The sequence below is a fragment of the Gossypium arboreum genome, chromosome 3 (assembly GCF_025698485.1).
Source record: "Gossypium arboreum isolate Shixiya-1 chromosome 3, ASM2569848v2, whole genome shotgun sequence".
In the NCBI taxonomy this organism is placed as follows: Eukaryota; Viridiplantae; Streptophyta; class Magnoliopsida; order Malvales; family Malvaceae; genus Gossypium; species Gossypium arboreum.
In genome coordinates this window covers 120,006,597-120,020,815 of record NC_069072.1, presented here as the reverse complement: position 1 = coordinate 120,020,815, position 14,219 = coordinate 120,006,597, and the positions used below count along the sequence as shown (strand labels likewise).

Here is a 14,219-nt window from a genome sequence, read left to right as displayed (position 1 = left end):
TCTGTCATCAATAATCCCACATTATTCCATTCACTAATGAAATCAATTTAGAAGAAATTCCAATTAATACCTTCTTCTTTAACAGTAACGTTGCGTAATCCGAATGATCTTCAAAACAATCTGATATCTCTTTTGGAATTGTCTTTACTTGCTAACCCATTCTCATATTTGACTGCGTTATAAATCATTCAACCCTTGAACTCTTTGATTTCACACTTGTGAACTTATTCAATCTAAATCTTGTGAATTTCGTTGTATAATACTATACTGGTGAGAGGGTGAAGGTCGTAAAGCCTCAAAATTTGACTCTCACATATACACACATATAACATAACATTTATCATCAACATAATATTATGAACTTTTATTCATACCTTAATGAGTTTGGACTCATTAAAAGCAAAATTTTCTATAAAAGCAACATGATACTATCCCGTGTCTGACCACGTGTAACTCACTGACTTGGGTCACACGGCCAACCCACACGCCCGTCTGCTAGGCTGTGTCCTAGGCCGTGTGAAGCTACTGACTTGATTTCTATAGAAGTACCAGCGGGCACATGGCCGTGTCACCTGGCCGTGTGTCACACATGACTAAGACACATGCCCATATCTCTGCCTGTGTGGACAAAAATAGGCCAATTTCCTAGCCATATTCCTCACCCACATTGGTACCAACCTATACACATCAATTTGCAGATAACCATGGCATAAATAGGCACTCAAAACCAACCAATCTCAAGTTTATAACATATACTTTCACACATACAACATGATACTCATAATCACATCAATTGACCACTTTAACACATACCAATTATGCTTCCAAAATATACCTAATGGCCACACTCATATATGAGACATTGTGCCTAAACTTAACATGTATGCCACATATAAATATGAACTATTTGGTACCCAAAATATCCATTCACAACCAAGGCATTCATATGCCATTCATTCAACTCATACCTAGGGCTATTTACATACAAAACAAAATATATGCCTAAAATTGCAAGCCAACTCAAATGGCTAAAACACTACAAAACATGTGGGCAATCATTAGCCAAAGTGACCTATACATGCCATTATAACCAAAATTTTAAAACCATGAGTACCAAAATAGCCGATGATAGTGTGATGATGTCTTCGACACCTTCCAACCCAAACGAAGTGTGATGATTTCTTCGACACCTTCCTACCCAAACGAACTTCCAATATCTAGATACACAAAGAAATTAACACAAAGTAAGCATAAAATGCTTAGTAAGCTCGTAATTCAAAGAAATAAAGCTTATAACTTCAATTTATAAGCATAATCCATTTAAGTCACTCCAACATGTGTTGGCCTTCGCCTAAACAACATTAGTTTTTCAATTTTATATATCGCATGAACTAGAAAATTATTACAAAACAATATAACATAATTTTACATTACTTATGTGCATTCATATATCAAACATATGGCAAAATATATTTCAATCATCCAAAAACTCTATACTTTTCCATACTTTCATAGCAATTCTAATCGAAGAATTTGTCGATATTTACCTTTTTCTCATATTAGTTGAACCACAATTTAAGTGAGTCAAACGAAGCATATCACAACTCAATTTAGTCCAAAAGCCTAACACATAATCATCAACCAAGTTTACCATGTATTCATATATCATAAATATATATACCATTTCCACGTACTTTGTGTACATAACTATACTAGTTCATATCGAACTCATATATCCTCATAACTGAATTGTGCCCAAAACACAATAACCCCTAATGACATGTCATTTGTATCCTATCTATTCCTAAAGTTCAACCGGGATCCATAAGTCGCTGAAACTTCATTGAGTATTTTCGTGGAGTCGTATCATCATGGATATAATAATAAAGCATTTAAAACACATATAACTTAATTCTTATTAACATACAAACTTACCTCGAATTAGTACGAAGGAAATTGACCGATAACTCCACTACTTTATCTTTGCCTCAATCTAATTCCGAACGTGGCTGTTCTTGAACTAAATAATCAAATTTAACTGATTTAATTCACATTTTACTCAATTCAATCCAAAATTCATATTATGGCAAAATTATCATTTTTCCCCTATACTTTTGACCTTTTTACAATTTAGTCCTTGAGCTCGTAAAATGAAATTCATACAACTTCATCAACATTTCTCAATTTAGCCTCTAATTGACAATTTCATTAAAAATCACTTAACAAAAATTGTTTAACTAACAAAAAAGATTCATTTTCTTCCATTAAACTTCAAAACGCTAATATTTTTATCAATGGAAAAACTCAAACTATTCAATGGTTTTGTAAATTAGTCCCTAATTAGCTAGGTAAAGGCTACAACAATCCCGAAAATATAAAAATCATCAAAAACGAGCTTAAAAATCACTTATATGCAAGAGGCTTAATATGCTGAAATTTTGAGCTCTCCTATGGCTATTTACTTGGTGAAAATTGGTGGAAGATGAAGAAATATGAAGCTTTTTCTTTTATTTTATTTAATTTATTCATTAATTGACTATTTACTATTTTAACCTTACCAAACATTAAAAATAACCAAATTGCCAAGCCATGCTTATCCACTAACTCATTTAATGGTCTAATTACCATATAAGGACCTCAATTTAAAGTTCTATAGCTATTTAATACCTTTAGCTATTAGAACGCAACTTTCGTACTGTACGCAATTTAGTCTTTTTTTATAAATTAAACATACAAACGATAAAATTTCTTAACGAAATTTTTATACTATAATATTATTATGCTGTAAACATCAAAAAAATATTAAAATAATTTTTTTTACTTCGGATTTTTGGTCCCGAAACTACTGTTCCGATTTTACCAAAAATAGGCTGTTATAGAAACTACCATATTGGACAATCGTCACAATCGGGTAGGAATAGAGATGCTTTTCAAGCCCTATTAATTACATTCACTACATGTAGAGAGGATTGAATCTAATTTATTTCTAAAATTTGTTGCAATTTATCTAATTGAATTACAAAGTTAGTCTAAAACCTGTTGCGTTTATATTTTTGTTGAATTAAATAACGTTTTTTACGTAAATAATACAAAGTTTATTACTTAAATTGTAAAAAACCCCTAAAATTAATAACTGAAATGAAAAAAAGTCATTACATAAATACAAAGTTGACTATTTAAATTGAAAAAAAACCCCTAAATTTAATAACTAAAATGGAAAAAAAGTCATTACATAAATATAAAGTTATTTAAATTAAAAAATCCCCCAAAATTGATGGTTTGATGGTGTAGTCCTAAGGGTATATTTTTGTAGAGCTCGACATTCACGTTGCGGATGATTGCAGCGATCAACAATCTCTTCACCCGTATAGAAGGTAAGCGAAACATAGATGAAAACTCATATGTCTCAAACATCATCAATGAGCTTGAGCGAGGAGGAGTAGAGTAAGGCAGTGGATACGAGATGGGAAGAGTGGAGTACGGCGGTGGATACGAGTCGAGAGGAGTGGAGTACTAAGGTGGATACGAGTCGGGATGACTGGAGTACTGAGGTGGTAGTGGGTTGAATATATCAAACTCTGAATGATATCCGTGGCCTGACGAGCCCGGGAAATAGTTATCGCCCCCAAATCTGGATGATAAGAACTATTCCCAGAGTGTAGCTCCGGCTTTGCCTCTGGCTCGGGTGCATGATACGGATCTAGAAGGGGTTGCCCAAGACGTTTCATATGCGAGGAGGCTACCATTGATCACCCACCAAACAAAAATGTTTTCTCTATCTCAAAGTACCTCTGTATGTACTCTAACGATGGCTGCAGATTCAAAGCATGATCCATCTAAGGTACCCTCCCCAACCGATTGTTCCACATTGCAATATATTCTTCATGCACTTCCGCCCAATCATTTCTATGTTTCCTCCTCTTATTAATCCTATAGATCTCCCCTAATCGTACTAGCAGTGTCCAGATGTACTGTATGCAACCGAACTTTTGGAGTACTCGATCACCATGATAACACTCCACTGTTTGAAAATTGATAATGGGTGCGCTAATGCACCATAGGTTTGAGTAGACGTAGGTAGACAAGAGAATAACCACCATAATTTCTAAAATAGAATACGACATCCAAATGAACTGCACAGTTAATAACATGGTTATATTAACTCGGGTCGAGTGAGATAAAATAATAAAATTAAGTTCATATTAGAAAAACTTACCCCCTCTCTAGCATGATTCTCGATCATCAAACAGTATATCAGAACCGCGTATGACCTCTCGATACCTAGATTAGTGCTCCATCTACGAAAACAAATTGTTAGAATAATATAATCCAAAAAAAACAATAAATAAATCTCAAGAGGTTATAAGATCTTCAAATCAAATGTAAGTGATAAGTAAGCATTCTTAGAAGGAGAAAGAATTGTATGAAACTGTGATTCCACGTCATCCTTATCATTTTCCAATGGGAGAACGACAAATCAGATTTTTGCTCTCTTGATTTTCAATTTTTTTCTTTTGACAAAATTCAAATCTAACTAAAAATGCTGAAAATCAAAAGGAAAAATCTAATTTGTTATTCTTCCATTGGAAAGAGATAAAGATAACATGGAATCACAGTTTCGTACAATCCCTTCTCTTCTTAGAATGTATTTACACTAAATAAGATAGAGGGGTAAGTGTCTTTTAGAAGAAAAAAAAATACATAGTAGTGTATATATATATTAGGATCGATGTATTATGGATATAAATAGACATACATATATATCAGACTATAGCTAATATTTTACAACTGATAAGCTGATAAAGTGTTTAATATATGTTACAATGTTTGCAAGATTCTTTTTATAACAGTAGATTGAACTTGTCTGCTTCTTTTATCTTGTGCTCACCTTCTTTGCTAATAACAATTCCAACCAATTTGCAGGGTTCTGCCTCTTTTAGCATATGCACCACAGTTCTCATAGTGGGTCTAACTGCCGGTAATCTCGTAGTGCACAAGATGGCTACCCTCAACACCTTAATTACATCTTCTTTCAATACTTCAGGAATTCTTGGGTCCACTATGCTTAATATGCTCTCTTTGTTGTTCATTTTGCTACAAACCCAACTCACAATATCCTTATTATCTCCAAACTCTGGCTCGATTGGCCTTTTCCCGCTCACTAACTCCATTAATACCACTCCGAAGCTGTATACATCGCTCTTTTCGTTCACTTTGTAGGTGTAACCGTATTCTGCAGAATTCATAGTTTACTATTAACAAACATATGCATGTAAGAAATGAAAAGTGACATATGGATGTATACCAGGAGCTATGTAACCATGGGTGCCTGCAATGACATGGGTCGAGTCTTTAGCTCCATTGCTCTGAACTATCTTGGCGAGTCCAAAATCAGCAATCCTAGGCTTCATAAATTCATCTAGCAATATGTTACTAGATTTGACATCTCGATGGATCACCAGTCTTTCACATCCATGATGAAGGTACTCGAGCCCCTTAGCTGCCCCAACTGCAATCTCATACCTTATATCCCAATCAAGCTCCATTTTATTACTCGTATGCAACCGATCCCACAAGCTTCCATTGCGCAAGTACTCGTACACCAACAAGCATGAGTCTTCACTAGTGATGCTGCAATAGAGTTTCACCACATTGACATGTCTTATTGAGCTCAATGTCTGTACTTCCATGTCGAATTCCTTTTCCTTTCCGGCACTTTTGTTGAATACCGTGGACGTACTCAGGCTCTTTCTATGGCCTTTTCGTATGTGTTTCACAGCAAGTTCGACACCATTCGGAAGTGTTACCTTGTATACGTTCCCTGATCCTCCTTTTCCAATCAGATTCTCTTGCTTAACGAAATCAAGGATTTCATATTCAGTGAAAGTTAAAACATGGAAAGACTTTATGTTCCAAGATTCTTCCTTCAAAGAAAGGCTATTGTCTTTTTCGTTTCTCCTTATATATAATAAGCATCCCAGAGAAACAAGCAAGACGGCTGCACCGAGCGTGAGCCAAAGTATAAGTGTATGAGTATCTTTAGACATGTCGGAATCTGGTTGACATTGCTTGAAATGTCGGATCGTTGAACTACAAAGGCCAGGGTTTCCGATAAAGCTACCATTATATGCTTCAATAGAGAAAGAAGTTGGTATAGGACCAGTTAACCGATTATAAGACAGATCAACAAGGTTCAGCTTGAGCAACGACAAGCTTTCTGGGATTTTCCCAGAAAGTTGATTTCTAGACAAGTTCAGAGAGTTCAATGTCGGCAAAGATCCCAAAGATGATGGGATTTTGCCAGAAAGAACATTATCAGCCATATTTATGTTGCTGATGGAAGCACAAGAACCTAATGAATTTGGTATTGAACCAGACAACCTGTTGTTCTGCAAGTTAAGGTTGCTCAATCTTTTAAGCTCCCCGATTCCACGAGGGATTTTTCCAAAAAATTGATTTTCATGTAGCTCAATTCTAACCAATGATTTAGCTTCTGAAATCTCTTCTGGCAGTTCACCTGAAAACCGATTGTATTCAGCTGACAATATCCCCATTTGTTTCGCGTTCTTGATATCAGCTGTAATTGGACCTTCAAGTTGATTGTAAGCAACGTCAATTATGTCAACTTCCGGCAATCCCCATATTCCCGCTGGAACGATTCCGATAAGCGAGTTGTTACTGACTCTGAACCGTTTCAAAGTGGTGCAACTTGCGTAAGTCGTCGGAATTTCACCAGAGAACTTGTTTTGAAGCATAAGAACTGCTCTCATGGTCCCTTTCTTGCACATGTCCGGCGGGATTGGACCAGTCAAGAAATTCTCCGATACATCGATGTAGTTGAATTCAGCCCAAGAACCAAGCTTTTGAGGCAAAAGACCCGTCAACAAGTTAGTGTAAAGAGACAAGTTCACCAGTTTCTTGAACTCACCCAATTCCGGCGGAACTTCGCCGGAAAACTTGTTCTTAAACAATTGCAGGCTTACCAAGTTTGTCAAATACCTCACTTCTGAAATATCTCCTTCAAGATTGTTTGCCGAGGCATCGAAAAATTCGAGTTTCGTCAAGTTTCTTAATCCAACGGGAAGTTTCCCAGTCAATTCATTGTTATAAAGCTCCAGCTGCCATAGCTTATGAAGCTTACCAATCTCCGCCGGAATTTCACCGGACAAATAATTGTATTGAAGCTCCAATTCTATGAGCTCAGTAAGGTTTCCAATGGCGGGCGGAATCTTCCCCTCGATGCTGCAATTCGCCATATAAAGCCAGTACAGTTTTTTTAGCTTCAAAATCTGATCAGGAAACTCCATTCGATCAAAAGGATTGTCCCCAATGCTCAAAACAGCAAGATTCGTCGTGTTTTCAAGCGATTTCCATGGAAAAGTTCCGGAAAATCCACTTCCATTCAAATAAAGATAATGCAAATTGCTAAGAGACGATATATCCGGGAACGAACCAGTGAAAAAATTGTTGCCAAGATCCAAATACTGAAGCTTTAAACAATTACCCAACTCTTCAGTGATTTCACCATACAATAAATTGAACCCCAGGGAAAGCTTATCCAAGTATTGAAGCTGACATATTGAATCCAAAGGAAGAACACCCAGCAGGTTCTGATGTGAAAGCTCGATTTCCTTAACGAACCCTTGGGCGTTGCAAGTGATTCCATTGAAGCTACAAACAGAACTGGTAGCCTCCCATGAATCAAGAACATTGGTGTTTGATTCATTAAGAGCGGATTTCAGGTTCAACAGGATTTGGAGTTCATCAGATTTTACACAACAAGGTAAGTAGAAACAGAACATGAGACCAAAACAGAGAAGGATTTGTCTGTAAGAAGACATACAGGGGATTTGAAAGTGGTAATCGAGAGAGAAGACTTTTTGGTTTCAAAGGGTTCGAAGAAGAAGACAAGTGAGATATTGGAAGAAAGGTGGCGAGCGAGTTAATACAAGGGGCTTTCTTTATATTGGAGGAAGTGGTGGGATTTGGATTTTGATTTTTTCAATTATAACAAAGTGAAGTCACAATCTGTGGACTTAGCAGTTGGTGGGCGATGCAATAATTATCAGTCAAATTGACTTCTGAAATAATGGAAGTGTCAATAGTGGGGTTTGGATTTATCATTTTTTAATGTAATGTAAACAACTATGACTTGGTGGTGGCTGTAAAAAGATAGTGGAAATCACTTCACTAATGGAAGAGTAAATTAATTAGTATCTTTTAATTTTATTAAAATAACTATATACACATCTGCTAAATTAATATATATGATATTAACGCATTATTTTTTTTGGGAGTTTTATAAATTTTAAAATTAATTAATTGTTAATATGATAATTTATGTATTTTTATTAATTTTAAGGTAATTTAATAAACGACGTAAATTAAGAAATTAAAAGAGATAAAAAATAAATAAAAACTAAAATAAAACTTTTTTAATTAGAGGATGAAATAAATTATTATGCTAAAAATATTTATATATTTATCTGGGTTGATCTTATCTTAGAGCCATGAACTAAGGGTGTCCCCGCTATGTGAATGATGATATTAAGAAGCATAGGTTTATTTTTAAATGCCTAATAGACTCTCTTTCAAACTTAAACCAACAATTATTGAATAGCTACAGATATAGGGTGTCTTTCGGATTTGACCGTAGACGAAGTAGGTAATGGAGTTATCCCCGAAAAAGGGTAAATTTTTTTATAGTCCTTTTGGAATTTACGTTTTTACCAAATTTAACTCTCCTTAAAGCAATTTTGTAGTTCGCCCTTTTACTACACCTTCACTCCTTCAGTGAAGTAGAATTTATCAAACTTTATTTTTATTTCAAACGAATTGATATTTCCTTCTAGATGCACACTCTAGTGGGATTATTTTCCATTTACCCCTTGATTTTCAGCTGCTGGGAAAGATCTAGTGAGACTTGAAACTATTGTTTTAATATTCTTTTTATTTGTTTTACCATTTTAATTTTATTTACGCTTTTTTAAATATAATTTTGGTAATATCTTTTTAAATATATTTTAAATTAATTGTGCTTAATTTTTTAAAACTATAAGTTATTAAAATTATTTAAAATATATAAACGTAATGTAATGATATATTTTTATTAATTTCCTTAATGATCATTTTCTTTTCATCTCACCTCCATCGTTACATTTGAATCAAAATGCATTTCATTACTAATTTTAATTTTACCGTTGTATTAATTAATCTCAATGCTACTATTGCTTTTAATTACACAAATGGAGCCTTAATCCTTTCTTAAATTGATAGTGAGGGTAACTTGTGTTTATATTTAGGGTAAACTACAACTAGGGTCATTAAACTATTAGTAAATTTATATATTGGTCAATCAACTTTAAAAAGTTACAAAATGGTCATTAAACTATTCAAAAGTTTTTATTTAAGTCATCGGGGTGGTAAAATCGTTGATGTATTGTTTTCTTTGTTCACATCACCTACACTAATAGAAAGCTTTTTTTTTTATTTCTCTTCTACAGTTTAATTTTTTCATAAAATATCTTTTAACATCATGAATCTACAAACTAGAAATCAAACAACTTTCTTCTTTGATTTTCGACACTGATCGTCAGATCAACTTAGATCTAAGATATGTTCTTTTACTCGTCGATGGATACAAATCTATTGTACCAATCGTCAAATTGTATCTTAAAGCTCGCTTGCCAAATTTAAAAATAATAATAATTACTTAATAGCCTAGTTACTTAAATGAAAACTTTCAAATAGTTTAGTGACTATTTTGTAACTTTTAAAATAAATAACCAAAATATAAATTTACTAATACTTTAATGACTTTAAATATAAATTACTCTAGAGCATTTTTAATATTAATAAATTGCATTATTTATATTAACTATCTTAAAATGAAAAAGTGACTCAATACCGGAGAATGTACTTAGTAGGGGTGTTTATTATATGAATTAGATAAAATTAATTTATTTTCTATTAAATAAATTAATTTAATTTTATACTATTAAAAATCAAATAAAATTGAATTTCAACAAAGTTGATATTTATCGTATAAAAATATCTTTTATTGTTCAAGAAGAGTTATATTTTGAAAGCTTTTTATGGTTTTATAAATGATAAATGTTGTTAAGAGTTAATGCAAATAAAAAAATATCCTTTTCCAAACAATAAATATTAACTCGATTTCAATTTAATTTTATTTAAATCTTTTACTCGTGCATAGATTGAATTGATTAATTTAATACTGTTCCTATAACATAAGTTCTTTATAGGTACTTTCATCTATACATACACTAAAGTTAGGATTCTTACAAAAATAGAAACAAAGCTTTGTTGGCATAGTTGAAAGGCTACAAGTGGTATAATTTTATATCTAAAAGATAAATAGACGGGTTATTTGCAGCATAAACTTCTCCATGTTTTTTATAAGGCCCTCTGCTTTTTCTATTTAGTAATTTAGTCCCTATAATATTATAGTTATTCTCAATTCGAAAACATCTTAATAATATTATCTACACTAGTCCCTGTATATTTTCAATTACTTAAGAAAAACTTGTCTTATTTTCACCTCTTTTTTTTTATTTACAAAATCTTACTTTTATAATATTGGGTAATTATTTAATGTATTTAAGGTGGAATTTTTTAACTCCACAAGCCAAGTTAAAAATTTTCAAGTGTCCTTAATTAATATTTAGAAATTAAAAATAAATTAAATGAGACACTCGGAAATTTCTTAATCCGTTTGTGGAGTTAACTAAACTAGACATAATTCTATGAAAATAACATAAACAGTTTAATCTTTGTGATTTTAGTACTTAACATGTAACTTCAATTAATTAATTTTCAAGTTTTATCATTATATTTCAATGTTTAACTAATAAATATTAAAATTTTATATTTTGTAATCTGCCCTAAAATTAACAATTTAACTAATATATATTAAAAATGGGTTAGTATTTAATACATTGACAGTGTATTCTTTTTAAAAATATTTATTTTATCATTATTTTATTATAATCTTATAGGATACCTATCAACCCCTTGACCTTTCCTGTGAAATGTAAAAACTCTACTAACAATGTACCAAATAGTTTCTCATTACAATTACATTTATTTTCAATATGACATGTAAATTAAATTAAAATTTAAGTGATACATATTACACACTATATTATGTAATTTTAAATAAATTTAGTAGTTTTCTAATACATAATGTTGAATAAACCTAATTAGAATAAATAATAAAAGTTAATATTATTTTAACATTTTAATTACATAACATTATTCAAAATTATAGTTTTATTATAATTTAAATACTTGATTCGATAAAATTAAGCCTAAAATTAAACCCTTAATCAAAATTAAATCAATAACTACAGTTAAAAATTTTTAATTAAAAGATATATATTCCTCCGTTAACTTTCGGATCAAGATTGAAGATTAACTTTAATTTACGGGCAAAAGAAAGTTGTTTGGCAATAATGAAGAAAACTCCAAAACTCATCTTTCAAGCTATGCTAAGTGCTTATTTCATTTTTTATTTTTTATAATTAGTTTTTATGAGAGTTAAAAAAGAATTTATTTAAAATTTTCAGATTAATAGATTGCGGAAAGAAAAGTTAATTAAGATGAGGATTGTTAAAAGAAATAAAAATTTCCAACAGTTTTAAATAAAATGATGTTTTTTATCCTCGATTTAGATTTTTAAATTTAATTTATTATTTATTCATTCAATGAAATGGATAGAAATTATTATTTTGAATTAAATGAAAAGGAATATATATATATATATATATATCAAAATCTTTTTGCTCGTCAGTAATCTTCATCTTGTAGTGTATGATGCATATATTTCTTCATTACACAATACCTATATAGAACACCCTAAACTCGGTTTAAATATTATGAGCAGATCTGGAGAAATTACTATAATATTATTTGAAAACTCATAAATTATTTAGGTTTGTAAAAAAAAAAAAAAAGCCAGATTTTATAGAAAACTATTTCGATTTAATTTAAGTGAAAATATCCTCCTTATTTAATTTGTTAATTCTGTCAACTAAATTTATATCTACACAACGCTCTTGTCTACCGGGGAACTCTTAGTTAAAATCATTTTGGAGAACACGAGTCATATTTTGAAAAATCTAACATTTTGCTGATAGTGAAATTTTGATTTAAATACGATAAACAGATTAAAATAACAAATAAAAGTCCAAAACCTAACAATCCAAAGCAGCGTAAACCAGAATTTAATATAGCATAATTAACAAAAAATGTTTAACCAAATTCCTGTCGCACCGACCCGTCCTACGTCTGGGGGTTACCTAAAAGTAAACAGACAGAGGTGAGCCTTCGACCTCACTATGTAACTTATAAAAAAAATAGAAGCACAAATTTAATTTCAGACATGCTTTCAAATATCATTCAGGCATATTTTATAACAAAGCAGAAACATAACATATCAGATGCAGAATCACAATCCTACCCCCATCGGCTACACACCATCTCTAACCATCCCTACACACCATATAAGGTATTATAAACCCATCCAGCCCTACACACCGCTTAGTGACTATATGTCATTTTTTAGAACATTTGCAGTCTAGCTGCCAAATCATAAGACGATAATTTACCATTAATAGAAATATATATGGCTGAGCCACCAGATACGACAGATAGATTAAATTGCCCACATTTCCTTTGCAAACATATGTCCCACCCCAATGCACATAAATTATAACAAATACATGCTTATTATAACAAATACAGATCATGCTTAACAGATAATAAATTATACACATATAACTTATTAATCATATGTACATAAATCGAATTTACCACTGGCAGAATGTTAGAACTCATGTTTTGAAGCCTAATTTATATCGTACAAACCCTACGGAAGGCCTACATTTGACTCGTACGATGAATATGACCCTAGGGAAAATTTTCAAATTTTGGGCTCATACGGCCTCACATACGCTCATGTGGCCCACACGGCCTAATTGGCCCAAACCGTGTTAGGTACATGGCCTGTCACAGAACTGTGTGTCACAACGATCGTGTAATGTCGATAGTCTCAGATTTTGGCTTTCATCATTCGCTGTTTTCTCGGGTTTTCATTACACACCTGGATAATTTCTTATGCAAACCCAAAAATTGAGTATTCTAGTACCTAAAAGCATCAAACACTTAACGAGTTAGCCAACAATAGCGAGTCGATTTAAGAGGATATATTCCTCGATTTTCCTAAATTACCAATCCAACTCACAAAATGATTAACCGAACAGCCACCACAGTTCCAAATTGACAAAAAAAAAATCCTTACCCTTGGACGTAAACAACACCTTCTCAAGGCTTAATCCTCTGGTGGATTAATTGTTTTGTGGCCTTTATCTAAATAACCCAGAAGATTAATAATGGAAACGTGGTACTAAAAACCCTAACTTAACAAAATAACAAATAACGAAAGGAAAAACTTCAGTTACAAAAGAAACAAATATTGATCATACTTACGCAAAAACCAAGTTATCAACAATTCAATCGATACCCATCATCGAAATTGAATAACAAAAAAACCCTAAACCCTCAAGAACACAAAAGAAATTGGAGACATAAAATCAAGAAAAAAAAAGAAATTTGAAGACCTTCCTTGCTATAATCCATGTTAAAAAGGAGAAAAACAATATGAACAAAATAGGGAAAAGAGGGAACGTGCAAAGTGGGGATAGTTTTATTTAGAATATCCCCTTTTTTCTCTAATTTAAAAAAATAAAATAAGATAAAAATAAAATAATATCTAAATTGCCCCAACATTATGATATATCCTATCAGATTCTTTAAAACCAAAATTCGATTAAACCACAACCACTACGTGGTCAGCTCAAACGGAAATAGCAAAAATATTACCAATTCGCTCATGTAGTGATTCGAACTAAAAACCAACAAGTAAGCTAGTACTTTACCACTGAACCAAAAAGCTCATTCTGAAACAAGTTGAACGAAAATAGTGCTTAAGTCAAAAGAACATAGATAAGAATAGAAACAAAATTAGTAAAATTTCCAAAGGGTGAGACTTGAACCCATGACATCAAACACACAATCAAGGCCTCTAACTGGTGAAGAAAATATTTATTTATGACAAAATTTAACAAATCAAATGTTTACATTGTTGGGGCGTTACAACTTTTCTCCCTAAAATAAATTTTGGCCTTAAAATTTACCTG

The 14,219-nt window shown here is 32.1% G+C and overlaps 1 protein-coding gene across 1 annotated transcript; it reads right to left on the bottom strand.

Annotated features, from left to right (window-relative positions):
* Nucleotides 1-4,541: 4,541 nt before the first annotated feature.
* On the bottom strand, nucleotides 4,542-7,979 carry LOC108478528 (receptor-like protein kinase 7). Its single transcript, XM_017780989.2, has 2 exons — nucleotides 5,306-7,979; nucleotides 4,542-5,233 (listed from the first exon to the last, which is right to left on the bottom strand). The coding sequence occupies exons 1-2, from the start codon at nucleotides 7,839-7,841 to the stop codon at nucleotides 4,842-4,844; spliced, it is 2,928 nt and encodes a 975-aa protein (XP_017636478.1). The 5' UTR covers nucleotides 7,842-7,979; the 3' UTR covers nucleotides 4,542-4,841.
* Nucleotides 7,980-14,219: the final 6,240 nt, after the last annotated feature.

What these genes read in the sequence shown, in the direction of transcription:
- LOC108478528 (XM_017780989.2), bottom strand. Translation starts at nt 7,841, where the DNA reads ATGTCTTCTTACAGACAAATCCTTCTCTGTTTTGGTCTCATGTTCTGT. An exon ending in CCATGGTTACATAGCTCCTG is followed by an intron (nt 5,234 to 5,305) that starts GTATACATCCAT and finishes TGAATTCTGCAG; the next exon opens with AATACGGTTACACCTACAAA.